The sequence below is a fragment of the Dermacentor andersoni genome, chromosome 11 (assembly GCF_023375885.2).
Source record: "Dermacentor andersoni chromosome 11, qqDerAnde1_hic_scaffold, whole genome shotgun sequence".
In the NCBI taxonomy this organism is placed as follows: Eukaryota; Metazoa; Arthropoda; class Arachnida; order Ixodida; family Ixodidae; genus Dermacentor; species Dermacentor andersoni.
The window spans coordinates 1,644,201-1,671,809 of NC_092824.1; the positions used below are offsets into that span (position 1 = coordinate 1,644,201).

The 27,609-nt window shown below is 47.6% G+C and overlaps 1 protein-coding gene across 3 annotated transcripts in view; it reads left to right on the forward strand.

Annotated features, from left to right (window-relative positions):
* Window positions 1–27,609, forward strand: part of LOC126517808 (receptor-type tyrosine-protein phosphatase kappa-like) — a 472,380-nt gene that overhangs the window by 383,792 nt on the left and 60,979 nt on the right. For all 3 annotated transcript variants that reach the window (XM_050167603.3, XM_055064334.2, XM_072285643.1), the window contains 2 exons: window positions 3,008–3,154; window positions 15,411–15,510. In XM_050167603.3, coding sequence (XP_050023560.1) covers window positions 3,008–3,154; window positions 15,411–15,510 — 247 coding nt within the window. The remainder of the gene's footprint in view (window positions 1–3,007; window positions 3,155–15,410; window positions 15,511–27,609) is intronic.

The following is a 27,609-nucleotide window of genomic DNA, read 5'->3' on the forward strand; positions in this document are numbered from 1 at the left end:
ATAGGTGCGCCGATCCCGGCGATACTGCAATACCGGCCCGACCCGCGGTGGAGGTAAAGCAGGCGTTAAGCAGACGCCATACGTGCGCTGGTCCCGAAGATAGTCCAATGCCATATCGACCCGGGGCGTAGATGAAGCAGGCTTTAAGCACTCCCCATACGCGGATCGATCCCGAAGTTAATGCAGTGGCAGAGGTGAAGCAGCCGGTAAGCAATCACCATGCGTGGGTCGGTTCCGAAGATAGTGCAATGCCGGTCAGACCCGCGTGGAAGTGAAGCAGCGTTAGGGATTCCCATACATGCGCCGTATCGCGATGACAGTGGAATACAGGCCCGACTAGCGGCGGAGGTGAAGCAGCCGTTAAGCACTACCCTTACGGGGGCGGATCCCGAAATTAATGCAGTGGTGGAGGTGAAGCAGGCGTTAAGCACTCACCATACGTGCGCTGATACCGACTATAGTGCAATACAGGGCCGACCAGCGGCGGAGGTGAAGCATACGTTTAGCACTCGCCATACGTGCGCCGATCCCTACGATGGTGCAATACCGGCCCGACCCGCGGGTGAGGCGAAGCAGACGTTAAGCACTCCCCATACGTGGCCGATCCCGAAGATAATACAGTGGCGCCGGTGAAGCAGTCGTTAAGCACTCCCCATACGCGCGCCGACCCCGAAGCTAGTGCAATACTGGCCCAACCCGCGGCGGAGGTGAAGCAGGCGTTAAGAATCCCCATACGTGCGCAGTATCCCGATGATAGTGCAATACAGGCCCGACTAGCGGCGGAGGTGAAGCAGCGTTAAGCACTGCCCATACGGGGCGGATACCGAAGTTAACGCAGTGGTGGAGGTGAAGCAGGCGTTAATCACTCCCCATTTGTGGGCCGATCCCGAAGTTTGTGCAATACCGGCCCTACCCGCGGCGGAGGTGACGCAGGCGTTAAGCACTCCCCATACGTCAGCTGATTCCGAGGATAGTGCGATGACGGTCAGATCCGCGGAGGAGGTGAAGCAGGCGTTAAGCACTGCCCACTCGTGGGCCTATCGCGAAGTTAGTGCAACGCCGTGCCGACCCGCCGCGGAGGTTAAGCAGTGGTTAAGCACTCCCCATAAGTGCACCGATCCCGACGGTACTACAATACCGGCCCCACCCGCGGCGGAGGTGAAGCAAGCGTTTAGTACTCTCCATACCTGCACTGATCCCGAAGATAGCGCAATGCTGGTCCGACCCGTGGAGGAGGTAAAGCAGGCGTTATGCACTCCTCATGCGTGGGCCGATCCCGACGCGAGCTGGGGGGCGAGGCACACACTGATGCGTTGAGCGGCAGCCCGCAGCAAGTTGCAGCGCACGCGCACTAGCGTTGACCAGGGGTAGCGGAATGCTGTGGCAGTCTTGCCGAAATAATGCAGTGCGAGTGCTTACTGGTCGACACGTGGAGAACGTCGTCTCAATGGCAGCAACTGCCGTGGTAGCTGCCAGCATGTGTTGTCGCCTCGCAGAGGGCAGCTGAAAGCGACTACTATAGCGGGCAGGGGGCCAAGAGACACTTTTGCGTTGAGCGGCAGCCCGCAGCAAGTAGCAACGCACGCGCACTAGCGTTGACCAGGGGTAATAGAGTGCTGCTATAATAATAATAATAATAATAATAATAATAATAACGCGAAATTTAATAATCATGGTATTATTAATAATGAGAAGAGTGTTTATATTCGAGAACAAACTGCTCAGCCTAAATAAGGACGTACTTTCTTATATACTGCTAGTGTAATTTCCCGTGCGCGCGTGCCCCGACAGTTGACGGCCAAGTGGACGCGTAAGGAATGCAATCGGTGTTACCCTTTGGATCACCTTACTATTAAATAAAAGATATCGTTCAGCAGTCTCGTGTTTTAATGGCAAAACAATATATGACTTGTCTTCGTGGTTACGTTTGCTAAAAGCTTATTTTCCTCATCTTACTCTGAGGTTCTTCATTATGGTATAGTCCAAACTCCTCATTTAGGAAAACGACAGTGTCGACAGCGTAAAGAATACATTCCTCAGATATGTAACGGCGAACATTCAGCTTACATAAAGAGGTCTAAAATATAGCCCTATGGTACTCCGCTGTTCGTTATTGTTGCCCTCGATGTAGTAAGATTATTTGTTCATATGGATGCAGTAGTCCTGATTGGGGTTGGGTTGGGTTTGGTACACGAGCCTGCAATTAGCAGGTTTGAGCAGAAGTACTGCACAAGTTATTATGACGTTCTTCTGCCTGAGTGTGCGTTTGTTGTCAACAAAGAAGTTGTTTACTGATGCGTGTTTACTACGCCTAGTTGATACAAGGGTGCAACAATAATTGGCATTATCTCCATTCGGAGCGCGGCAGTTTAGTTGAGGGAACAAACGCGAGTTGATGACAGCAGCAGCAGCAGCAGCAGTGCCGCCGCCGCCGCCGCTGCCGCCGCTGCTGCTGCTGCAGCCGCTGCTGCCGCTGCCGCTGCTGCTGCCGCCCCCGCCGCCGCCGCTGCCGCTGCTGCTGCTGCTTGCTCCTGCCGCCGCCGCCGCTGCTGCTACTTGCTGCTGCCGCCGCCGCCGCCGCTGCTGCTTGCTGCTGCCGCCGCCGCCGCTGCTGCTGCTTGCTGCTGCTGCTGCTGCTGCTGCTGCCGCTGCCGCTGCTGCCGCCGCCGCTGTCGCCGCCGCCGCCGCCGCCGCCGCTGCTGCTGCTGCTGCTGCTGCTGCTTGCTGCTGCTGCTTGCTGCTGCTGCTTGCCGCGGCTGGCGCTGCTGCTGCTTGCTGCTGCTGCTGCCGCCGCCACCGCTGCCGCCGCCGCTGCTGCTGCTGCTGCTGCTGCTTTTAATTCATTTCGCGCAGTGTCATGAGACGCCCGTACGAGGTAATTTTCCCCAAATGCAGTGCTTACTTTTTGCCGATTCATTGTGTTTTCCTATAGAACGGTTTGTGGGGACATACTTCGGGGAAGCTTTTTGCAGACGGCAGCTCTCGAAAAGAAAAACCTTTCCTTCAGGAGCAGTACGAGTTTGTGCACGTGGCGCTTCTGGAGCGGCTGTTCGGTGAACCCACGAGGCAGCCCCGAGGCAGTCTGGCTGCTTACTTCAACCGCCTCCAGTTGGAGAAGGCTGGCGGAACGACGGATCTCGAACGGCAGTACGAGGTACGGCGCACGCACGCGCGCGGCACGTTATGCGAGAACATGCTGGCGCGAGACAAGGCACACGGTATTCCAGCTTTATAATGGCAGCATAGTTATCTCATGCGCCTAAAAATAGCCCGCGCATTTTTTCTTCGGCTGCCAATGGACGCATTTAAACAAGCCGTCTTTCAAAGAGCATGTCTTCCTCGGCAAGGTACCGTCACTTTTCCCTGCATGTCACGTCTGCTTCTAGCCTCATTCGTGGGTTGATCACAAGATTGCGCAGTCTAAAAACGCGGCACAGCTGGTGATTGTCTGATGGTGACGAACCCGATAATTTATTACGACAGCCGCGCCGGTTATGACTATTATGATGATAAATACTATGATAATGATGATGATAATTGATGACAAAATTTGCAAGGTGATTCAATTTCTATTGTTCACGTCGATCCAACGCCGTCACCCCAGCCTGGCTCTCGCAAAAAATGATACGGTTCATACAGTCCATTCTCAATCCCAAATCGCCCAGTTAGACACTGTCTTTCAGTTACGTTTCTTACACGTTCATGGCCATCCATCTTTTTTAGTTAAAAATTCACTACGTCGAAATAGCTGAAAATAATGATAGCGCGTATTTCCCGCGATTAGTCGAATAAATGGTGGCGTACAACTTTTACGTTGTTTTAATATTTCGATGATACAATTCTGCGGCCAAATTATCATGATACGATATTTTTGATCACATGGCGAACGAAGAATACCGACTCCGCCCTTCTAACAAAACTAATCAGGGGCATTGTAAGGTAAAGTTCTTCCATTCTGACGTGAAGTTTACGTACCCGCCGACACCAGCGTGGTCGCTGACCCGCACGGTTGTTGCAACGTCCCAATCAAATGATATCGTTTATAGGAGGTTACTTTTGTTCGGTTTCTATGTAATGGAATTTCTTACGGCGACCAATTCTTCTTACCTATTTTTTTTTTCACCGAGAGAGAGAGAGAGAGGGATCTTTATTTTAAATTAATTACACGCATTGGAGTACATATTAAGACCGAGGCTCCACGGCACGTGGCAGAAAGGGGAGCTGACTAAAGGCGAGGAGTACGAAGTGGTCGCCCTGCTAGCGCAGTGGGTGAGGAGAGAGGTGACGACGTATCCGATTGGTCTGCTGGGATCCCTGGCTTGCGGTGGCTTTTCGACGATTACGACTGCGTGCAAGGGGGAGTAAGAGATACCGTCAACACGAATGCTCAGTGAAGACGATTTGGCAGAGCTGCGTCATATATGCGGCGAAAGGGCTCGGCAGCGTCACACAGCCACGGAAAATATTGAGCATGCTCAAAGAAATCAATCGTCGCCGCTCCGAATAGACAGCGCCATCAGTCGACCTCTATTCCTTTCATAACGGGACAGTCCTCAGCTATAAAGAAGAGTTGAGTCTTGTTTTGCATAATCTTACGGGAAGGAAGAAGCCTGTGGCTACTCACAGATGGCTTTTAATGGCGGAGCAACAATCGTAGAGCAGCGACTAAAACCTAAACACTTCGTCTTCCCCAAGGCTGCCATCAGCATCCTCTTCTTCGCACATTACAGACTGTGACATCACCCCTGTCGAAAAAAGCACTTATTGGTGCGGTTCATCGGTCCGGTTTTGAGACGGCTGACGTGAATGATGTCAGAGAAAGGTGACGGCACGGTGCCATACAATGCATACTTTTCATATGTGACAGGGGTCACCTGGTGGAGGATGCGGTAAGGACAGTAGTATCACGAGAGGAGTTTCTCCGAAAGACCAACACGCCGAGTTGGAAGCCATACTAGCATAAGAGCAGCTGCTTCGTTGTCCACGCCATGATGGCGCTCGTCGTAACGGCACTTCCGGCTTATCTTTAAGGAGAAAGATGAATGCGGGCAATTTGGCGTGCTTGGGTCGCGGTGTATTCTGTCGGCGAGTCGAGCGTGGTCGAAATGAAAGTCTCGAAAGGCAAAGTCGGCTCACGGCCGAAGAGGAGATAATAGGGTGAGTAGCCAGCTGTGGTGTGGAGCCAGGAATTCTAAGCAAACCTGACAAATGGTGGAGCAGTGCCCCAGTCGCGATGATCGGAGGAAACATACGTTGCTAGCAATTTAGTTAATGTGCGGTTCAGACGTTCGGTAAGACCATTACTCTGAGGATGGTAAGTGGTAGTATGTGGTAGATTGAAAATCACGAAAGTATCAGCCTAAACCTTCGCTGTTGGGAGCGATCTTTTGTATTATTCGCTGTTTATCGCTCACGTAAGTCACCTACCCATTTCCTAAATGACCTTTATGAGCATATGTCGGCTTCTTCTCAGGATAAAATACTTCTCGTTGGTGACTTCGATCTGATGGGTGTTAACTGGGATTATGCTGCTCAAAGTTACGATCAGAATGTCGATTACTTGATTGATATTATGCTAACTAATAACCTACAACAAATTGTGACACAGCCGACGTGGTTACAAGGAGATAGTGAAACTATGCTTGATCTTATTTTATTGCGAAAGCAATACTGCTCGCACTTTCGCCCCATGGGTGGTCGTGGCGCCTCCTTACACAGCTGCGCGTCACGTGACCGTGTGACGTCACGCCAGACCGAGAGACGGGGCCCCAGCTCGCGGCATCGATGGTGGAGGCGAAGCCTTGCACGCCGCTGCTGTGGCGCTACCGAGAGAGGGCGCTCGCTGGTGTGACGTCACGCTTGGAGGATAAATGGAGCTACAGCTCGGCTCCTCGCAGTGATCCGCGCGCTGCCTTGCGCTATGTCGGATGATGTATAGCCATAAGTTTAACAAAGGGCAACCATGTCCACACCATCAGCCGAACCAAGGCGCAGCCAAGGGTATTGCTTTCGCAATCTTCCAGGCTTAACCAAGCTAAGCCTTCAGCCATCTTTTTTTTATTAGTCGCTCTATTGAAAATTTTGTCACCTCTGTAGAACAAGGTATTTCGGATCATGAACTTGTCTACTTTTCATGTTCCATGGAACGTTGCGATACTGCCCTTGATAAAGCAGTGATTGTGAAGGACATTTCCCGTGCCAGAGATCAAAGTGTTTTGCACAACTTAGATCACAGGCTGAGCGAATTTGATGCAAATGACGTCATGGTGTTCTGGAATAAGTTCAAAGAAATGTGCCATTTCTGTCTCGATAATATTATTCGAAACAAAGTTAAAAAGAACTCCAAACGAACTCCGTGGATTACACGAACAGTACTGCAACTTAAGCGAAAACTAAAAAGGCTAAAGCGACGGCAGGCCCTTTGCACTGAAATCCAGAACATTCAACAGGCCTTGAATTAGGCTGTATTCAAGGCTAAGCAACAGTATCTTCAATATGCCCTGTTAGTTTTATGCGCAGTGCACCAGAAAAATTCTGGAACCATCTAGCTATCACAAAGAGACCCATTGATTGCATTGTGCACAACGGTGTAACTGTTACTGAGAAGCGATGTATAGCGGAACACCTTAATCAATTTTTTCACAGCGTATTTTCAAGTGTCTCGAATCATGTACCCTTCAGCCGTACCCCTTGATGTGTTCACTCTGCTGTTATATCGACGACTGGTGTGGTTTCTATGCTGCTAAATTTAAAAACGAAATCATCACCATGACCGGATAACATCCCAAATGCCTTTTTGCGCCACTATGCAGAGATGATTGCACGTTTTCTAGTGCGTATATTTAGAGTATCTTTATCTTCCGCCACCCTTCCCAAAGATTGGCGATCGGCTCGGTTTGTACCGCTGCTAAAGAAAGGCGAAGCGACATCAATAAGGAACTATCGACCGATTTCCCTTACTTCATCTTGCTGCAAACTATTGAAACATATTATAGCTAACCAGACAAAAGAATTCTTATGTGACAACAGTATGCTTACACCAGTACAGCATGGCTTTAGGAAGGGGTTTTCCACCGTCACTCAGTTGGCTTCAGTTATCCATAGCTTTGCTAGCATTCTCGATGAACCTGATCAGATTGATGTTATATTCCTGGATTACAGAAAATCATTTGATCTTGTTTGTCACCATAAACTAATTGAGAAGCTTGAAATCATAAAACTGCCGCCATACTTAATTAGCTGGATATCGGCATACTTAACTAAGCGCACACAATTCGTCAGCATAAGCGAATGCCCTTCAGATGAGGTGCCAGTTCTTGCGTTCCTCAGGGCAGCGTGCTTGGCCCCTTGTTAATTTTAATATACAGTAATGATATTGTGGAAGAAATCGCTCAACCCGTTCAATTACAATTGTTTGCTTATAATAGTGTTTGATTTAATGAAATGAAATGACACGGAGATCAAATTATCTTAAATTATACTCTTCAGAGCATTCATTCTTGGTGCCAGCAATGGAACATGGAGCTCAACATTAGTAAAACAGTTTCTATGAGAATTACTTAAAAAAGCACCCTTTACCGTTTACTTATAATGTTGCATCTCAACCCTTATCCATCTCAACCCTTCACACGGCCCCATGGACACTAGCCCTTCCACTGAACGGGAACCGCTTCACCCTCCCCCCAGCAAACGTAAAACTCCGAGCACTTCGCGATCAGAGGACACCCTGGACGAGACAGTCTTAAATTATAACGACAGGCTAACCGCTTTGGAGACTAAATTCCATAATATACTAACTGCAATTGAAAAAATCAATACAGATTACACAGCCAGGAACGAAAACCTCGACAAATTTATTGACTTCGTACAAGCACACATCCAACAAACTACATCATCACTATCATCCTAACATAGTTGCACCTGCTCGATCCGCCTCTCCACCAGCTCCGCTTAACAATGGCCAATAACCCGACACGCTCCGAGTTTGAAGTGTGGCAATGAAACTGTAGGGTGTTTCGAAAAAAGAAAGCACACCTCTAGCAGTTTGTAGCCTCCTCTTCTAATCTCCCAGCTGGCATAGCGCTTCTGGAAACTCACGGACTAATCAGCTTCCCAGGCTATAATGTCTATCAGACCAATAAGGTCTCCCGGCCCGATACAGCAATTCTTACGCAAAAGCACCTCACTACCAATCACGAACAATTCGACAGCGTCGATATAGAGCATGATGTTATAGAAATTATTCCTCGTAAAAATAATGCATCTGGCCTTTACATTCTCAAAATCTATAATCGTCCACAAGAAAAACATCACCGCTTTGACTCCCTTCTTGCTCAAGCTATTGCCGCTGCCACCCACCACCCCCTCCTAATTCTTGGCGATTTCAACGCACCCAACCAGTTGTGGGGTCACTCCGTTTCAACTCCTAAGGGCAGAGCCCTATGGATCCACATACAAGACCACAGACTCCCATTACATAACGACATCGATGCACCAACCAGGCTAGGCAACAGCGTAGCTAAGGACACCTCCGCCGATCTTACGCTTACACACAGAATCCAACAAGTCACACGGCACAACTCACAAGTTAACCTTGGTAGCGACCATTCCATCATTACCATCACACTACAATTCAAACACAATCCCTTTGCACCCAAATGCCTCAGCCTTACAAATTGGGACAATTTTCGAGCGGCGATATCAGCTCCCACAAACATGCAAGACATTTCAGAAGGGGTTCAGCAACTACACTCAGACGCCCAGACGCATACTACCACTCTGCCGCGGGAAACCGCTCTCACTACGGTTGATTCCAAGCTTCTGCACATGTGGGAAGCCAAACAGTCTCTTCTCAAACGGTGGAAGAGGCAACGGTTCAACCGAAAACTAAGCCTCAGAATTGCCAAATTAGACCTCCAGATCCTGGAGTACGCCACACATCTGGCCTGCCAGCAGTGGGGCCAGGTATGTGAAAGCAGGCATAACAACCTCGATAACAAGCGCACATGGCAACTCTTGCGACACTTATTAGACCCTACGACATCATGCACATACCACAACCACAGCGTAAACAAACTGCTGCATGCACACAAAAACAATCTCAACGGATTCTTCGACGACATCCGCCATAAACATCTGCCTCCCGCTCAGAAGTATGACATGCCTAAATATACTGGCGAACCCAACGAGCTACTAAGCGCCGCCATCACGGAAGCAGAGGTTCGCCATGCCCTCCCCACCCTGCGTGCAATGGCAGCACCAGGCCCCGACCTTATTAACAATAAAACACTCCGCAATCTAGACAACTCCGTCGCAGCCCGTCACCAGCCCGTCAGCTCCGTCACAGGGATTGGCGTACTTCGATCACTGCTTTGACACTGGCACCCTCCCTAGTTCGTGGAAAGATGCCAGGGTAATTTTTATCCCAAAGCCAAACAAACCACTCAACACTTCTATTCTCAGGCCTATATCACTAACCTCTTGTCTAGGGAAAACACTCGAACATGTCATCCTCAACCGACTCAGCAAGTACATGGAAGACAACAATCTTTCTGCATCATAAATGGCAGGTTTTCGAAAATCTCTCTCATGCCAAGGTATCATGGTTCGAATGAAGCAAGACTTCATTGCACCCAATAGCAGTCTAAATACGCAAGCAATTCTCAGTCTGGACCTCCACGGAGCCTTCAATAACGTTTCACATTCCGCCATCCTCCGAGAGCTTAATCTCATTGGTGTTGGCAGAAAGACATATGACTACATATGTACCTTCTTATCCAACCGTACCGCCACCATACACATAGGCACAGAGCAATCCATTTCGTACGCTTTAGGTACCTACGGCACGCCCCAAGGCTCAGTGCTGTCCCCTTTTCTTTTTAATCTTTCTATGATGCCGATGGCGCAAACATTGAGGTCTATTCCTGATCCCAAGTTTTCACTCTAACATCACTATTTGGACGGCTGGCGGCTCTGATGGAGAGATTCGAGACACTCTACAGGCCGCAGCAGACGCCGTCGTGGGTCATGCCGGGGCTATGAATCTCATATGCTCCCCTCAAAAATCCGAGCTACTTCTTCTGCCATCCCACCGGGGGGCCGGAAAACACGTCTTGTATACAGGTCAGCCTGAACTACATCCCCGTTACTAGAGTGGATAGGCTCCGGCTGCTCGGCTTACACATTCAAAGCAACCGGCTCAACACGTATACCCTACATACACTCCACACCACAGTCGATCACACGCTGCGCCTTATAGGGCGAGCCTCCAATAAACATGGCGGACTCAAGGAGGCCGAACTTCTCCGCTTGATCCAGGCCTTCGTTATCAGTAAGATAACGGTGGGCTCGGTGGCATTGCCACAATGCGATCCACTAACCCGCTGCTGTTCTTCATGCAGGTTTTGACGTCAGTTATCATGCGAATGCTGCTGCTTCTTCTTGTGAAATCAACGAGCGTCACTTTGGGACGATCGCACCCGTGCTCTGATGACGTATTAACATGGGACATCAGAACCAACATGGATTCAACCCATCTGGCGACGCCGCCAGTTAAAGAATCGATCCTCGACGAAAAGCCGCTGGCCCTACTACCATCGTCAACAACCATCCAGCTGCCTATAAAAGAGGAGCGACTACCCCTGCCGCACTGTGGGCTCGGTGGCATTGCCACGATGCGATCCACTAACCCGCTGCTGTTCTTCATGCAGGTTTTGACGTCAGTTATCATGCGAATGCTGCTTCTTCTTCTTGTGAAATCAACGAGCGTCACTTTGGGACCATCGCACCCGTGCTCCGATGACGTATTAACATGGGACATCAGAACCGACATGGATTCAACCCATCGGGCGACGCCGCCAGTTAAAGAATCGATCCTCGACGAAAAGCCGCTGGCCCTACTACCATCGTCAACAACCATCCAGCTGCCTATAAAAGAGGAGCGACTGCCCCTGCCGCACTGTGGGCTCGGTGGCATTGCCACGATGCGATCCACTAACCCGCTGCTGTTCTTCATGCAGGTCTGTGAACCAAACTCTCTTTACGCTAAGAAAACCAATAATTATTCTCTTGTGCAGCTACCGAACCCGCAGTGCTGTTTGTGTGTTGTCTCTGAGTGCTTATGTGTTACCTAATACCTTTTGTTATTCTCTGGGAATATTGAAAGTAATCCCGGTCCGGATTACGCCGCATTACTTGCCGAAATGACGAAGGTATCCGCTGGCCAAGATACGATTATCGCTGAGATACAAGTTCTCAAAAACAAGCAGATGGCTACGACTGCATCTCTAGAGGCTCTAAGCGAGAGGCTGGCGCACCTGGACGGCAATTACCGAAGTGTTTTATCCATGCAAGCCGATATGCAATCCATACGGGCTGACAGTGAACGAACGACGCAGCTGTTTCATCAACTGGATGCCCATGTAGATGATGCTGAGAACCGGTCAAGGCGAAATACTTTGATTTTCTATGGCCTCCCCGACCTATCGGCATCAGAGCCATCAAACGAATCGGAAAAAATTTATCTTACGCCTCTGCTCGAATCATCTGAAAGTACCGCTTGAGCCTAAGGATATAGAGCGAGCGCATCGAATTGGTCGGTATTCCCCTGATCGCGAGCGCCCAATTATAGTTAAATTTGTATTCTTTAAAACAAAGGACGCTGTCCTTTCTAATGGCCGTAATCTTAAAGGCACTGACTTCAGCGTTTCCGAAGATTTTTCACCGGCGGTTAGGAATCCTCGTAAACACCTTGTCGTCTTCGCAAAAGCCAAGTCTGTGCCGTTTTCCCTACGTTTTAAAACACTATTCATAGGTTCCAAGCGCTACGTATATGATGAAGCTTCGCAGACGATTAAAGAGGTATAGCAACCACTTCGTCATCAAAAAATAAATCGACGCCCCCGAATAGCAGATATATCACGCACTTCTATTTCAGTAATCTTTACTAACATACGAAGCTTCATTGCAAAACGCGAACACGTGTCTAACATTTTACTAACGTCTAAAAGCAATGTGCTGGTACTCACGGAAACCTGGCTTAGTGACCACATTCCAGACTCGGAAGTGCTGTCTGATTTACCGAATTTTAACGTGTTTCGGAAGGATCGCACGACAACACGAGTAGGAGGCGTCCTGATATTTGTTAGCTCCTCAGCACTGGGAGCACGATGAGCAAATCTTTCGAATATTGTTCCCTTGCAATGCTGCTTGGATCTTCTTTCTTGCTTTTTTGCCACCGAATTGTGGGATAACCTACACACTTGTCTCGGAGAATTGCCACATGAGCGTTTTGTAAAAGATGTTTCTTTGGATGTTGACATGTTGATTGTATGTTGTAATAATGAGCTTACTCCCTCGTGCTATGTCTCAAATGTGAGACAGCAGTATTTGTAAATAAATAACTAGATAAATAAATAAGATGAGCACCTATAACCGTGTTGCAATCTTTAATGATTCATGCTCATCAACGTGGCCGTCGTGATGTGCATCCGGCACACCAAAAACAGAATTTACTCGTAATTCCAGTGCACGAGGAGTGGTCCCGGAAAGTTCCCAGTGCCAAGTTGGGACCGCAGTTGGTAATATTAAGTTACATTTATAGGGGAATATCATAAGAAGCCAACAAAAAGTGACACCAATGACAGCATAGGGGAAATATACTTGTACTTAATAAATGAAATAAAGAAACGATAAATGAAAATGATGAAAGTGGATGAAAAAAGAACTTGCCGCAGGCGAGAAACGATCCCGCCACCTTTGCATCGTTCCCCATCTGTGGCAAGTTTTTTCATCCACTTTCATTTCAATTAATTTATCGTTTCTTTATCTCATTTATTAAGCAAAAGTAATTTCCCCTATGTTGTCCTTGGTGTCAGTGTTTGTTGGCTTCTTTTGATATGAATAATAAAAATCGGGCCCCTCGGCTTAACCCTTCCGTCTCATTTATAGTGGAAGAAGTAAATCGGGCCTATGCGGCATCATTTGTTCTGTATACTTTCCCGCGTGGAAGTAAACCGTAAGTCTGTATTGAGAGTGGCGCCTTGTAATACTGATTTCAACCAAATGCGCCATAGCTCGCAACAGCCGGCTCGACCAACTTAAAGCAATTTCATTTAAGAAATACAGAAACTTCGTAACTAAGTTTCTTCGAGATACAAAAAAAGAGTATCTGGAAAAGCTATTTAGTGATGCTGATACCAAAGGCGACCTAGTTTGGCGTGCGCTTAATAAGCTCCTAAATCGCGACAGAAGTCGTTATGAAGAGCTCGAGATTACAGAGAATGGGAAGCAGCTAAAGGGTATAGAATTAGCAAATCGTCTCAATGAACACTTTACAAATTTAGTTATTAGCGCTCACAATATAAATGCTCTCAATTACTTTGGTGCGCCTAGTGTAAATACAGCGTTTTCTGAGCCTACGACACCGGACGAGGTTTACTCTGTTTTTATATCCTTAAAGAACAGTAAGGCACGTGACATCGATGGTCTCCAGATTAAACCAATTTGCAATCGACTTGTTAGTGCCCGCTTTCACCCACGTATTCAATGTTTGCTTGTCTACTGGTGTTTTCCCTAAAAAAATGCAACAGGCAAAGGTTACTGCTCTGTTCAAATCAGGGGACAGAAATGACATGTCAAATTATCGGCCGGTGTTAGTGCTCCCTGTCATATCAAAAGGCTTAGAGAAGGTTATTTGTAAAAGGGTTATGTCGTTTTGTGAAAAATATCAATTATCTCTGCATCAATTTGGGTTTCGTAAGAGCCGATCGACTGAATTAGCTCTGTTAACACAGAAGGATTTAATCTTGAACGGCTATGAAGAAAAAAAATTAACATTAGGCGTATTTATCGATTTTTCCAAAGCCTTTGACAGGATCAATCATATTACTCTACTAAAGAAACTCGAACATTACGGATTCCGTGGATTACCCCTGGACATTCTAAAGTCATACTTAACCTGTAGGAAACAATGCGTTTACATCTCAGGAGAGTACTCAGACCCCTTGAATTTAAAAGCTGGTGTTCCCCAAGGGAGCGTATTAGGACCTATATTGTTTAACATCTATATAAATGATTTAACAAACATCAGTAACCTACCACATTATATAAGATACGCAGACGACACCAGTCTTTTCTTCCAATCATGCAATGCTGATAACTTATCACAACTAGCAAACACCGTCCTTGATAAACTATATTGGTGGAGCGATGCAAATTCTCTACAGATTAACTCTAAAAAAACCAAAGCTGTTCTTTTTGCACCCGTCCAAAAAAATGTAAATCGTAATCTAGACATATTCTATCGATCAGAACGAATTGACGTCACCGCGGACGTGAAAACACTGGGAGTGATTTTGGATCAGCATTTAAGTTGGGACAAACACGTAGAACGCGTCGCAACAAGTATGGCAAAAGTATGTGGTGCGCTTTGTAGGCTTCGAGATGTTCTTCAGTTAAAACTACGGCTATTGCTGTATAACACCATATTTATTTCTCATACAAATTATTGTAGTCTTGTATAGGGGACAACGTCACAAAAAAATATTCAGACATTATCTCTTTTACAAAAAAAAATGCATTGCGCCATGTTGCTTGTATTTCTTACGGCAGTCATACAAGTACATTCTTTTCTAAGTTTCATGTTCTTCCATTTCATTACAATTATCAGTTTAATCTTGCTATGAAAAATAAAGAAAGCGTAAAACGAGGCCACACGGGATTTACTGGTCTTTGCAATCTAAGCAAACCTCATCACCTCAACTACGACATTCGGGAGCGAGAAACTTGGGCCGTGCCTTTTTCACGAACTAATCATGGAAAGGTCAGACTACCGTGCCGCATATCGGTATTACTGAACAGTCTTGAACAAGAAAACATGGATCTTAGGACTGTTTCACGTCGAATTTTGAAGGAATATTTCATTAGCCGTGCGACTGTATGTGATTAGTGTATGCTGTATTTGCATTTCCTTTTCTTGGTTGTAACCTAAGTATGGAATTATTTTTGTATTTGTCTTGTATGTGAAAGTTCTTTTATATATTGTTATGTAATTGGAAAAATGTATTGTTTCACCACGTTACATAAATCTGTATTTTTCTGTTAAGAGAAGGCATGTATTGCTGGTAAAAAAAAAACGTTGGTTATAGTGTGTTTTCAAAAACGCATGTTATCGTTCCCTTAGACATGTGTTTCAAGATATATTTTATGTACCGGTGTATTGTTGCGTGAAAAGTGTTCACAAACTGTCTGCTGCCAAATACTGTAGGGGCAGGGGCCTTTGTCAAGCCGCTTAATATAGAGGCTTTTTGCTCCTGTCCTAGCATTTGTACATTTAACGTTGAATGCTGAAATAAAGGAATGGAATGGAATGGAAACGAAAGATGAAGTGTTCACTCTCTTCTCTCGTGCAGAAATTGAAGCAGCTGTCGCCTCCTCTGCCATCCGAGAAATGCAAGTTCGCACTCATCAACGAGAACCGTCTCAAGAACAGGTCGATTGAAATACTGCCCGGTACGTACAACGATCCCTTAGCACGAGTCGGGCTCAAAGGCCGTCTAAACTGTGCATTGCACCATCGCAGAGGTGCGTCATTTTTTTCTTTTGCGTAATCTCATACTTCGCCATCAGCCTTTTCGCTTAGGCGAACACTCTCTGGGTATTCACGACGCCAACAATACACCATATCCTCGTTTTTCTTTCTTTTACACACTATTGCAGCGCTTACATTCAGTGAAAGAGAACCGGAGGCGAAGCTTGACGCCGATTTCGCAGACAATATCAATTTTATGTACACAATTGAAGGTTAAACATTCATTACAATGACTACTTCATTGCGTCACATACAATGACTGAGCTTACTTAGGTACTTATGCTTAAGAAGCAGCGCTGCAATGTTCAACTACAGAGACGCAGACGTATTCCCCAGGTAGACCGGGGAATGCTTTGAGCAATACTTGAAACAAGTTTATGTGTAGCCATCTTGCCACGAAATCTCGGCGTGTCACATGGCCTGAAAAACATTAGCGAGCGCGTAAATTTATAAAGCCTTACAAGGGTGAGCATAATTATTCTGAGAATGCCAAAGGGCGGTCCAAGAAACAGCTCCCACGTGGCACGCGCTGAAGGTGTGGTGTTCCAGTTTCATGCGGAAGGTTGGCCAGATCCTTCGACAGTCGTGTCAAGACAATTATTAAAACTTCATTAAAACTTCTTTCTGGGCGAGTTTGTGCATACTTGACATAAAAATTGTTACAGCGCAATCACATGCAACCACAAATATGAAGGACGGAACACAAGCGCTGAAAAAAAAATGTCAAGACAATATTGAAGTAATATCTCTGTCACGCGGAATCTTTTATACTTACAAAAACTCCATAAAGCGTTCAACCGGGAGGCAGTTGTGGCTCAGCCGCACGGCACAAACCACGAGCGGCGCATTAGTCCCGGCTGAACTTGCTATGCACGCGCAACCATTTTGCCTATAATCGCCACTAAAGCGTTCTGAATGATATATATTTTTGTGAAAACCCGCAGTTTACTAAAATGAAGGCAAAAATGTGTTTGCGTTTTTCAGCAGCCAGTACTTGCTATGCATGTTGACCTCTATTGCTCTCAACACTACACTTTTGTTTTGGTTCTGTTGAACATGACGGAAGAAAAGCTTCTTTCTTCTGTGTGTTGTTCAACGACCGCACGTGACCATCGTTTGCGAGTTTCTTTGAAAACGTGCTCCCAGGTCTCACGCTCAGTCTATGCAGCCATTGGTCGCATAAACTGGAAGCGTACTGGCAGCTATAGCTTGCGTGATATTGGGAACAAACAGGAAAAACTCGGAAGAAATTTTCGCAAAATGTTTGGGCAGTTGCTAGCGCATGTAATGCGGTCCTGTATGAAGGATCGGGGACCAGAGACCGCCTTTTTGTTAAGTCTTGACTAGTTGCCCGATAGATATCGTTTTGTTTTCGCAACTTGCCCGGATAACGGCTCGGCCTTTTGGCTCAAGGTCACGTGAAGGTCGCCAACAAGGGCAGATAAAAATATTTCATGCTCAGAAAGCGGTAACCAAACCTTCAATAGCCCTATCGACGAAGGAGCTATCCTGAGTGCGAGAAAGGATGCGCTCTCTCTTTGAAAATAGTGTTTTAGCACAGCGTATTTGTGCTTCCGCTCCACTCAGCCAGGAAGCGAGCGTTACTGCGCATGCGCCATACGCTCATATGTGAGCGCGCAAGCTGACCGGCACTTCCGCTCGCGTGGCGTCTTGGCGGAGCGGCTTGGCGAGCGCGTCTCACGCAAAGCGTTCTAGTCTCGTCCTTCGTCGGGGAAGAAGCGAATTCCAACATGGCGGTCACCGGTGCAACACGTGCTTCGACGGCATGTGCAGAACTCAGAGGCCGCAAACCTAGAAAGATGTGCCGCATTGATGAAGATTTGTGTCTTCTGTGCGAAGTGGTAGCGACGAACCCACTCGAAAGCCCTCGCTTGTGGGAGCAAGTTAGGGAAAACGATTCCTCGGCAGGGGGGCGCGAGCTCACACTTTGTGCAGTGCGTGACAGAGTGGACCTTCCCGTGGGATATTTTCGACAACGGGACAGGGCTGACCTGCGCAAGTAAGTGTGCACGTCTATATCCTGATTTGAGTTCGCATTCGTGATCACATTACCCATCCTGCGCTCTCCTTCTCAGATCTGGAACAGAGGAGCAGTAGAATGAGCTGCACCGATTCCTCCAGGAAGTCGCGAGGTCGTTCGCCAATCCGTGGTCGCGGCGCGTTAACGGCGAAACCTCGCAGTCCTATCTCCCGGTATGGGCATCGGCGGTACACATGGCCCGCATCTCCACAGTGATAGCAGAGCGGGCGGCGGTCGGGGGCTCGGCAAATGTCGGTCTTCCTCACGTAGGTGCGCTGGGCGACGGGTGGGCGTGATGGCGGCGGCAGCGGACGATAAAATTGCGGCGTTGCAGGGCCCCAGCGCGGTCGCGGAGGGGGGCGTTGACGGCGTTCGATGGCGGCGTATGTCATAGCTTCTAGATGGGACTGCGGTAATTGTGGTTGCACCTCAGTAACTCCAAGGGATCGCTGCACCTCTTCTTTCACTATGTCGGCGATCCAGGCCACTTGAGGCTGCGACGAAGGCAAGACCTTGCGCAGTTCTTCGCGGACAATGGCCCTGGTAGTTTCGCGCAGATCGTCCGTGGCCAGTGATTGAATTCCTGCGTAGTTGGTAGAGTTCGTACGGCGGTTGAATTGCCGGTTCCGCGTTTCGAGTATCTTCTCGATGCTCGTCGCCCCGCGAAGGAACTCTTCTACGGTGGGTCCCACAGAGAAGACGAAGTGCGGACGTGCGTCGAATGAGCTCTGACCATTCTGACCCCCCAGACTTTCTCAATTCACTGGGCCCCCAAATTTTGTTTGGAGCTTAGAGGAAACACAAGCTGGACCACCTGGACACCGAATTCAAGACGGTAGGACCAATTTTTGGCTTTTTACCGGACTTGGAAGATTCCGCGTAGCCGAGCGGGCGCTAGGCCTAACCGAGCTTAGCTCGACTACGGGCGCTCGCGGGTACCGCGGCTCGCTCCGAGGCGACGATGCAGCCCGGTACGGACCCCCGCCCTACGAATTACCCAAGTTTTCAACCAACAAAGAGCAGACTACCCCCAGAATTTATTGGAAGCCCAGGAGATGGATGAGGACTACCTCGGCACCACCGACTCCGAGAACTCGGTAGACGAGGGGATCGAGGATGCATCAATGCGAGAGCAGCAGCACGAAGCCCAGAGAGAAGACGAATCGAACTGGGAATTGGCCCTGTCCAAACGCCAGAAGAAGCAACAAAGGAAGACGGAACTCAAAGCTCCCGGGAATTTTCCGCCCACCACTCAAGGTGACCCGAGCGGAAAAACTCCGGCCACTGCTCCGCCGGCAGCTGGCGCGCCATCCGCCGCCGCCTCGAATAGCGCCAAGAGAGGAGCGATGCGGCGGCCCAGGCCAAGGCTGCCCCCGCTCCCCAAGGACGATTTCAAAAATATTTTGCGGCCGAAATGACTCGTAATCAGATCGCTCCAGACCCACCAAGTAGACCGCGCCGTAGCGGCAGCGTGCAACCACCAATGTAAAGGAGAAGATCTGATCATCAGACTTCGCACGGGATCAAACATCATAATACTGAGCACGGCAAGCGAGATGGCCGCCCAACGCGTGAGACGCATTTCCAACCTCACGTTCGGGGAACGCTCGTACGATGTTAATGCTTACGTGGCAGCTCCGGAAGACACCCGCCGCGGCGTGATTCACGGAGTGGACCCCGGGACTTCGCCGGAAGAATTGAAAGCCAACCTGCGGGTGCGGACTCAAGGAGTCAAGATTCACAGCGCCCGAATGCTAGGAAAATCCAAGTCGGCTGTCATCACCTTCGACGGCCCCATAGTCCCGAAACAAGTCATTTATTACGGAGGCGAGATGTGGTGCTACCCGTATCGTCCCACGAGGCAGGTATGTTATATCTGCTGTCAACAAGGTCATCGGTCGGACGTGTGCCCCAATCCGGAAGCCAGGGCGTGCAAGCAGTGCGGTACGCAAAACCCGGCGGAGGGCCACCAATGCACACCCAAATGCCTGATCTGCGGCGGTAGCCACGTCACCGGATCCAAAGAATGCCAAGACAAGTTAAAGAAAGCCAGGGAGCTGCGCAGCAAACACGGCGGCAGGGGAGGCGGCGGTGGCAGCCACGACAGCAGACGCCGCAGCCGGGACGACCGTGGTAAGAAGATGCGGTGGTTCAGCTCTGAGGGGGAGACCTCGCGGAGCCATTCGAGATCCCGGGTGTCACAGAGCCGGTCGAGGAGCCGGTCGAGGAGCCGTTCACGGTCCTTCCCGCCCCTGGTGCCCCTGGTTGGCCAGCAGCAGCAGCAGCAGCAGCAAAAGCAGAAGACACCCGCACGGAAGACCGGAGTCCAGGTGAGCTGGGGAGCAGGAAATCCCTGGTTTGCTCCGCACTCGGGAGGGGAAGTTAAACAAGACACAAACACAAATAACAACAACGCGCCTAAACAGCAGGAGGATGCGAACAAAGTAATCACAGCCCTAAGACGCGAACTAGAACTCGCCCGCGTCAGACAGAGCGAGCTAGAACGCCAGGTAGCCGAGCTCACGAAGGCAGTTATGGACCAGAGACCGAGCAACCCTCCGCAGACGCAACCCGACCTAAGCCAACCGCCGCACTCATCGCAGCCAAGCAACGAGAACCTTAACAAATTCAAAGCCGAAATGCAGCAGATGGTGCAACAGATGCAACAGATGATTCAACAAACAACACAACAAACGCCAGCGCAAATAACGGAATTATGCAGCTCGATCCGCAAACACAAATTCACCGAAAACATCAGAGAGAAGGCATACCACCGTCCCGCACTGACAGCCCTCGCCAACGCGACCACGACTAACACAGAAGTTTAACATGACCAGAAAAACCTTAAGCAAACAAGAAAATCTAGACATATGGCAATGGAACTGCAGAGGCTACCGAAGGAAGCAGGGCCTACTTCAACAATACATTCACACCCAACAAACGGCACCCGACATTATTGCGCTTCAGGAAACGGGCACCACACGAACCTTAGGAGGATACACGTGCTACGAAACCCAGGAAAAAGGAAGGACGGCAGTCTTGGTCAATAAAGCGATCATAGCCATAAGCCACAATAGGATAGCAGAAACAGACATAGAGCACGTGATCGTAGAAATTATCCCAAAGAAAAAGAAGAAAGGGGGCAGCATTTTCATCGTAAATACATACCTACTGCCCGTCGAAACAAAAGAAAGCCAAATTCCAAGAGCTCTTCCAAGGCGCCAGCAAACTGGCAAAGGGCAACACGCTAGTCATCTTAGGCAATTTTAATGCCAGGGACAAGAGCTGGGGATACAAGAATTTCAACGTTAAAGGAAAGACACTAGCAGAAGCGGCAGAGAATGCAGGCTACATCCTCCTCACAGACCCGGAAACTCCGACAAGAATAGGCAACAGCGTCAGTACCGACACTTGTCCGGACCTCACCTTCATCAAAGGACCATGGCAGGCGCAATGGGAAATCCTGATGGAAAATCTGGGGAGCGACCACTACATACTCAAAACCCAAGTGACTTCAGACAGACTTAAACGGCAGCAACGAACAGTCAAAATCACTGATTGGAACGCATTTAGAGAAGCATGCGACGGACACCTCAGCGAGGGAGGGATCCAATCGATTGAAGAATGGGGAAACATACTCAAGCAGAGAGAAGGCGAGCACACCAAAGAGGTCAAAAGAACAACGCAGACACCCGAGGTGGATGCCAGGCTTCTTAGGCTATGAGAAGCCAGACGCGGCTTAACCAAGAGGTGGAAAAGGCAGAAACACAACAGGAAGCTCAGACTTAAAATAGCAGAAATTACAACGAAAGCAGAGGAGTACGCAGCACAATTGGCGAGAACGAACTGGCAACACTTCAGCGACTCCCTGAACGGAACCCTGAGCACAGCTAGGACGAGGCATATCCTGAAAGCGCTCATCGATCCGACTAAAACCAAGGCAGGGAATAACAGAGCAATATACCGGCTAATCCACCAATTCGAGGGAACCGACGAGGAACTCTTGGAGAAAGTGCGTGTCAAATGCTTCGGGGACACGAACTCGGCGGCATATACAGGGGATTACCGGGGAAGAGAAAATCCAAGCTTAGACAGACCCATCACTCTTCGGGAAAAAATCTTTCGGGAAATAATCCAGTAACTACTTCCTAATACAGCTACCGAGCCCATGCTGCTGCGCTACAATTGTTATCGAATGTGTTCATGTCATACGGTCTTTGTTGCTTTTGTCGGGTGATATTGAAACTAACCCTGGCCCTCCCGGTATTGAACACGTAATGTCTGAATTAGGAAAGCTAGCTTCTGGCCAGTCAAAACTTATTACCGAAGTACTAGACCCAAAAAGCAAGCTACTAACAACAGACAAAACGCTATCGGACTTAAGTAAACGCATGACTGACTTAGAAAGACATTACAAAGCCATTTCAACACTACGAACTGACCTTGATACCATAAGAATAGATACCACCCAAATGGCAGGTCAGATCGCACGCCTTGCTACACAGATGGATGATAACGAAAACAGGTCACGCCGTAATAACCTAATATTTTATAACATCTCCGATGCTAACCCGAAAGAAACATTTGCACAATCTGAAAAAATCGTCATCCGCCATTGCAATGAACACTTGAACTTCGTCATTGATGCCAACCATATTGACCGTGCGCATCGCCTTGGACGCCATAGAGAAGGCCGTGCTCGGCCACTTATCGTAAAATTTAACCAGTTCAAAACTAAAGAGTCTCTACTTTCTAATGGCCCTAAATTTAAGGGAAGCAATTTCAGCGTCGGAGAAGATTTCCCTCAGCCCATCAGAATTGCTCGTAAAAACCTTATTGCTTTCGCTAAATCGAAATCCACGTCCTACTCTCTCCGCTTCAAAACATTACATATAGGTACCAAACGATACGTGTTTGACCATTCCACAGAATCTGTTAAGGAAATATCGTAGCAATTGCCCAGTCATCAACATGTGCCTTCCCGCCCTCAGCCCGCCCCGCGATCAAACTTGTTCCTTTCCGCTATTTTCACTAACATACGGAGCTTCATCCCAAAACGTGACATTATTTCTAATCTGGTTTCGTCATCTTGCAGTAACCTTCTAATATTAACGGAAACATGGCTTACAGGAGACGTAACGGACAGTGAAGTGCTCGCTGACCTACCAAATTTTCAACTCTTCCGAAACGATCGCAAGGGCACGAGGGGGGGAGGGGTACTTGTCGCCGTAGACCAAAATATATCATGCACATTTGTTAACACTGTCCGATCTTGAAATCCTATGGCTTAAATGCCATGCCGCACCCTATTCAATTTTACTTGGCGTCTGCTATAGGCCCCCTCATAGTACTCCAGACTTCTCTTTCAAACTGGATAACATCTTAAGTGCAATAACCACCAAACACCCCAACATGCATGTAATTCTAGTTGGAGACTTCAATTTTCCTAATATCGATTGGTCAAGCCGACCTGCACCAACGGCTACATCAAAGGAATCGAACGAGTTCCTTGAGGTATGCCTCAACTTTAACTTATCTCAAGTGCTCACAGAACCAACCCGTGTCACCGATAACTGCCAAAATATACTAGACCTTGTCTTAACAAGTAAGTCTGAGAGCGTGTCATCCATCGCGTATCTTCCCGAAATCAGTGACCATAAAGTCATTCATGTCGACTTCGTAATTAAACCCGTTTTCACCCCGACTGTTAAAAAGACTATTCGCTTGTATGAAAAGGGCAATTATGAAGCAATTAATCATGAACTAACGCAATTTTACCCCAGTTTTGCAAGTGCCTTTTTTTGTCATAACATGGGTGAAAATTGGCAAATTTTCAAAGAGAAACTAAGCAACTTAGTTGGCAAATACATTCCCCAAATCAGCATTCATTCCGATTCAGCACAACCCTGGTTCAATAAAGCGCTGAAACGATTCGAAAACAAGAAAAAACGTCTCTTCCGAGCAGCTAAGACCCGTAACACCCCTGACGCATGGGAAAAATACAAAGCAGCTGAAACTGCCTATCTGGAAGCCATACTTCATGCCAAACGCTCATTCTGTTATTCTGATGTGCCACACATGCTTAAGAACGACCCAAAAAAATTCTGGCAAGTCTTAAGCCCACGGGACACGCGAACTATTACCTTATCAAATGAATTAGGTGATTCCCTAACCGACGCCGAATGCGCTCACTTGTTTAACACAACCTTTGCGTCAGTATTTACACAAGAAACTGAAATGTCATTTCCTATTCCTCATGCGAACTTTCAGTGTACCATGCCACCAATTACATTTTTTCCATCCGGCATTACATCCCTCATAGACAATATCAAACTTTCATCGGCAGCTGGTGTGGACGACATTACGTCTAAACGTCTTAAAAACACTAAACATATTTGTGCAGCATATCTCTGTTTTCTATATTCACAGTCAGTTTCAACAGGCGTGCTGCCTTCAGATTGGAAGCACGGAAAGGTCGTTCCAGTTCACAAATCGGGCAACAAACACTCCCCATTAAATTATCGCCCCATCTCATTAACCAGTGTACCCTGCAAAATCCTTGAACATATCATCTACACACATATCATGGACTTCCTTGATGCCAACCATTTTTTTCATCCTGCGCAGCACGGCTTCAGGAAAGGTTTTTCCTGCGAAACGCAGCTAGCTATGTTCGTTCATGACCTGCATGTTAACCTTGACTCTAACTTCCAGACTGACGCCATCGTCCTAGATTTTGCCAAAGCTTTTGACAAAGTTCCTCATGAGCGTCTACTACTAAAACTCGCCGCATTACATCTGAATACCAATATCTTAGCATGGATTAAAGAAGTCTTAAGTAACCGTTCACAATCAGTCTTTGTCAGCAATCAAGCATCTAACTCTACCCCTGTAACCTCAGGCGTACCCCAAGGGTCAGTCCTTGGTCCACTACTATTTCTAATTTACATTAATGACCTACCCATGCATGTATCTTCTAACATCCCTATGTTTGCAGACGATTGTGTAATTTATCGTAAAATTAACACCGTTTCCGATAACATGTCCCTTCAAAACGACCTGCGAAGTGTACAGGAATGGTGTAACCTTTGGCTAATGGAACTAAACCCTAACAAATGTAAGACTGTCTCCTTCCACCGCCGCAGAAATCCACTTTTTTTCTGGGGAATTTGGGGAATGTATTTGCCAACCAAGTTGTTTAGTTTCTCTTTGAAAATTTGCCAATTTTCACCCATGTTATGACAAAAAAAGGCACTTGCAAAACTGGGGTAAAATTGCGTTAGTTCATGATTAATTGCTTCATAATTGCCCTTTTCATACAAGCGAATAGTCTTTTTAACAGTCGGGGTGAAAACGGGTTTAATTACGAAGTCGACATGAATGACTTTATGGTCACTGATTTCGGGAAGATACGCGATGGATGACACGCTCTCAGACTTACTTGTTAAGACAAGGTCTAGTATATTTTGGCAGTTATCGGTGACACGGGTTGGTTCTGTGAGCACTTGAGATAAGTTAAAGTTGAGGCATACCTCAAGGAACTCGTTCGATTCCTTTGATGTAGCCGTTGGTGCAGGTCGGCTTGACCAATCGATATTAGGAAAATTGAAGTCTCCAACTAGAATTACATGCATGTTGGGGTGTTTGGTGGTTATTGCACTTAAGATGTTATCCAGTTTGAAAGAGAAGTCTGGAGTACTATGAGGGGGCCTATAGCAGACGCCAAGTAAAATTGAATAGGGTGCGGCATGGCATTTAAGCCATAGGATTTCAAGATCGGACATAGTGTTAACAAATGTGCATGATATATTTTGGTCTACGGCGACAAGTACCCCTCCCCCCCTCGTGCCCTTGCGATCGTTTCGGAAGAGTTGAAAATTTGGTAGGTCAGCGAGCACTTCACTGTCCGTTACATCTCCTGTAAGCCATGTTCCCGTTAATATTAGAAGGTTACTGCAAGATGACGAAACCAGATTAGAAATAATGTCACGTTTTGGGATGAAGCTCCGTATGTTAGTGAAAATAGCGGAAAGGAACAAGTTTGATCGCGGGGCGGGCTGAGGGCGGGAAGGCACATGTTGATGACTGGGCAATTGCTACGATATTTCCTTAACAGATTCTGTGGAATGGTCAAACACGTATCGTTTGGTACCTATATGTAATGTTTTGAAGCGGAGAGAGTAGGACGTGGATTTCGATTAGCGAAAGCAATAAGGTTTTTACGAGCAATTCTGATGGGCTGAGGGAAATCTTCTCCGACGCTGAAATTGCTTCCCTTAAATTTAGGGCCATTAGAAAGTAGAGACTCTTTAGTTTTGAACTGGTTAAATTTTACGATAAGTGGCCGAGCACGGCCTTCTCTATGGCGTCCAAGGCGATGCGCACGGTCAATATGGTTGGCATCAATGACGAAGTTCAAGTGTTCATTGCAATGGCGGATGACGATTTTTTCAGATTGTGCAAATGTTTCTTTCGGGTTAGCATCGGAGATGTTATAAAATATTAGGTTATTACGGCGTGACCTGTTTTCGTTATCATCCATCTGTGTAGCAAGGCGTGCGATCTGACCTGCCATTTGGGTGGTATCTATTCTTATGGTATCAAGGTCAGTTCGTAGTGTTGAAATGGCTTTGTAATGTCTTTCTAAGTCAGTCATGCGTTTACTTAAGTCCGATAGCGTTTTGTCTGTTGTTAGTAGCTTGCTTTTTGGGTCTAGTACTTCGGTAATAAGTTTTGACTGGCCAGAAGCTAGCTTTCCTAATTCAGACATTACGTGTTCAATACCGGGAGGGCCAGGGTTAGTTTCAATATCACCCGACAAAAGCAACAAAGACCGTATGACATGAACACATTCGATAACAATTGTAGCGCAGCAGCATGGGCTCGGTAGCTGTATTAGGAAGTAGTTACTGGATTTTTTCCCGAAAGATTTTTTCCCGAAGAGTGATGGGTCTGTCTAAGCTTGGATTTTCTCTTCCCCGGTAATCCCCTGTATATGCCGCCGAGTTCGTGTCCCCGAAGCATTTGACACGCACTTTCTCCAAGAGTTCCTCGTCGGTTCCCTCGAATTGGTGGATTAGCCGGTATATTGCTCTGTTATTCCCTGCCTTGGTTTTAGTCGGATCGATGAGCGCTTTCAGGATATGCCTCGTCCTAGCTGTGCTCAGGGTTCCGTTCAGGGAGTCGCTGAAGTGTTGCCAGTTCGTTCTCGCCAATTGTGCTGCGTACTCCTCTGCTTTCGTTGTAATTTCTGCTATTTTAAGTCTGAGCTTCCTGTTGTGTTTCTGCCTTTTCCACCTCTTGGTTAAGCCGCGTCTGGCTTCTCATAGCCTAAGAAGCCTGGCATCCACCTCGGGTGTCTGCGTTGTTCTTTTGACCTCTTTGGTGTGCTCGCCTTCTCTCTGCTTGAGTATGTTTCCCCATTCTTCAATCGATTGGATCCCTCCCTCGCTGAGGTGTCCGTCGCATGCTTCTCTAAATGCGTTCCAATCAGTGATTTTGACTGTTCGTTGCTGCCGTTTAAGTCTGTCTGAAGTCACTTGGGTTTTGAGTATGTAGTGGTCGCTCCCCAGATTTTCCATCAGGATTTCCCATTGCGCCTGCCATGGTCCTTTGATGAAGGTGAGGTCCGGACAAGTGTCGGTACTGACGCTGTTGCCTATTCTTGTCGGAGTTTCCGGGTCTGTGAGGAGGATGTAGCCTGCATTCTCTGCCGCTTCTGCTAGTGTCTTTCCTTTAACGTTGAAATTCTTGTATCCCCAGCTCTTGTCCCTGGCATTAAAATTGCCTAAGATGACTAGCGTGTTGCCCTTTGCCAGTTTGCTGGCGCCTTGGAAGAGCTCTTGGAATTTGGCTTTCTTTTGTTTCGACGGGCAGTAGGTATGTATTTACGATGAAAATGCTGCCCCCTTTCTTCTTTTTCTTTGGGATAATTTCTACGATCACGTGCTCTATGTCTGTTTCTGCTATCCTATTGTGG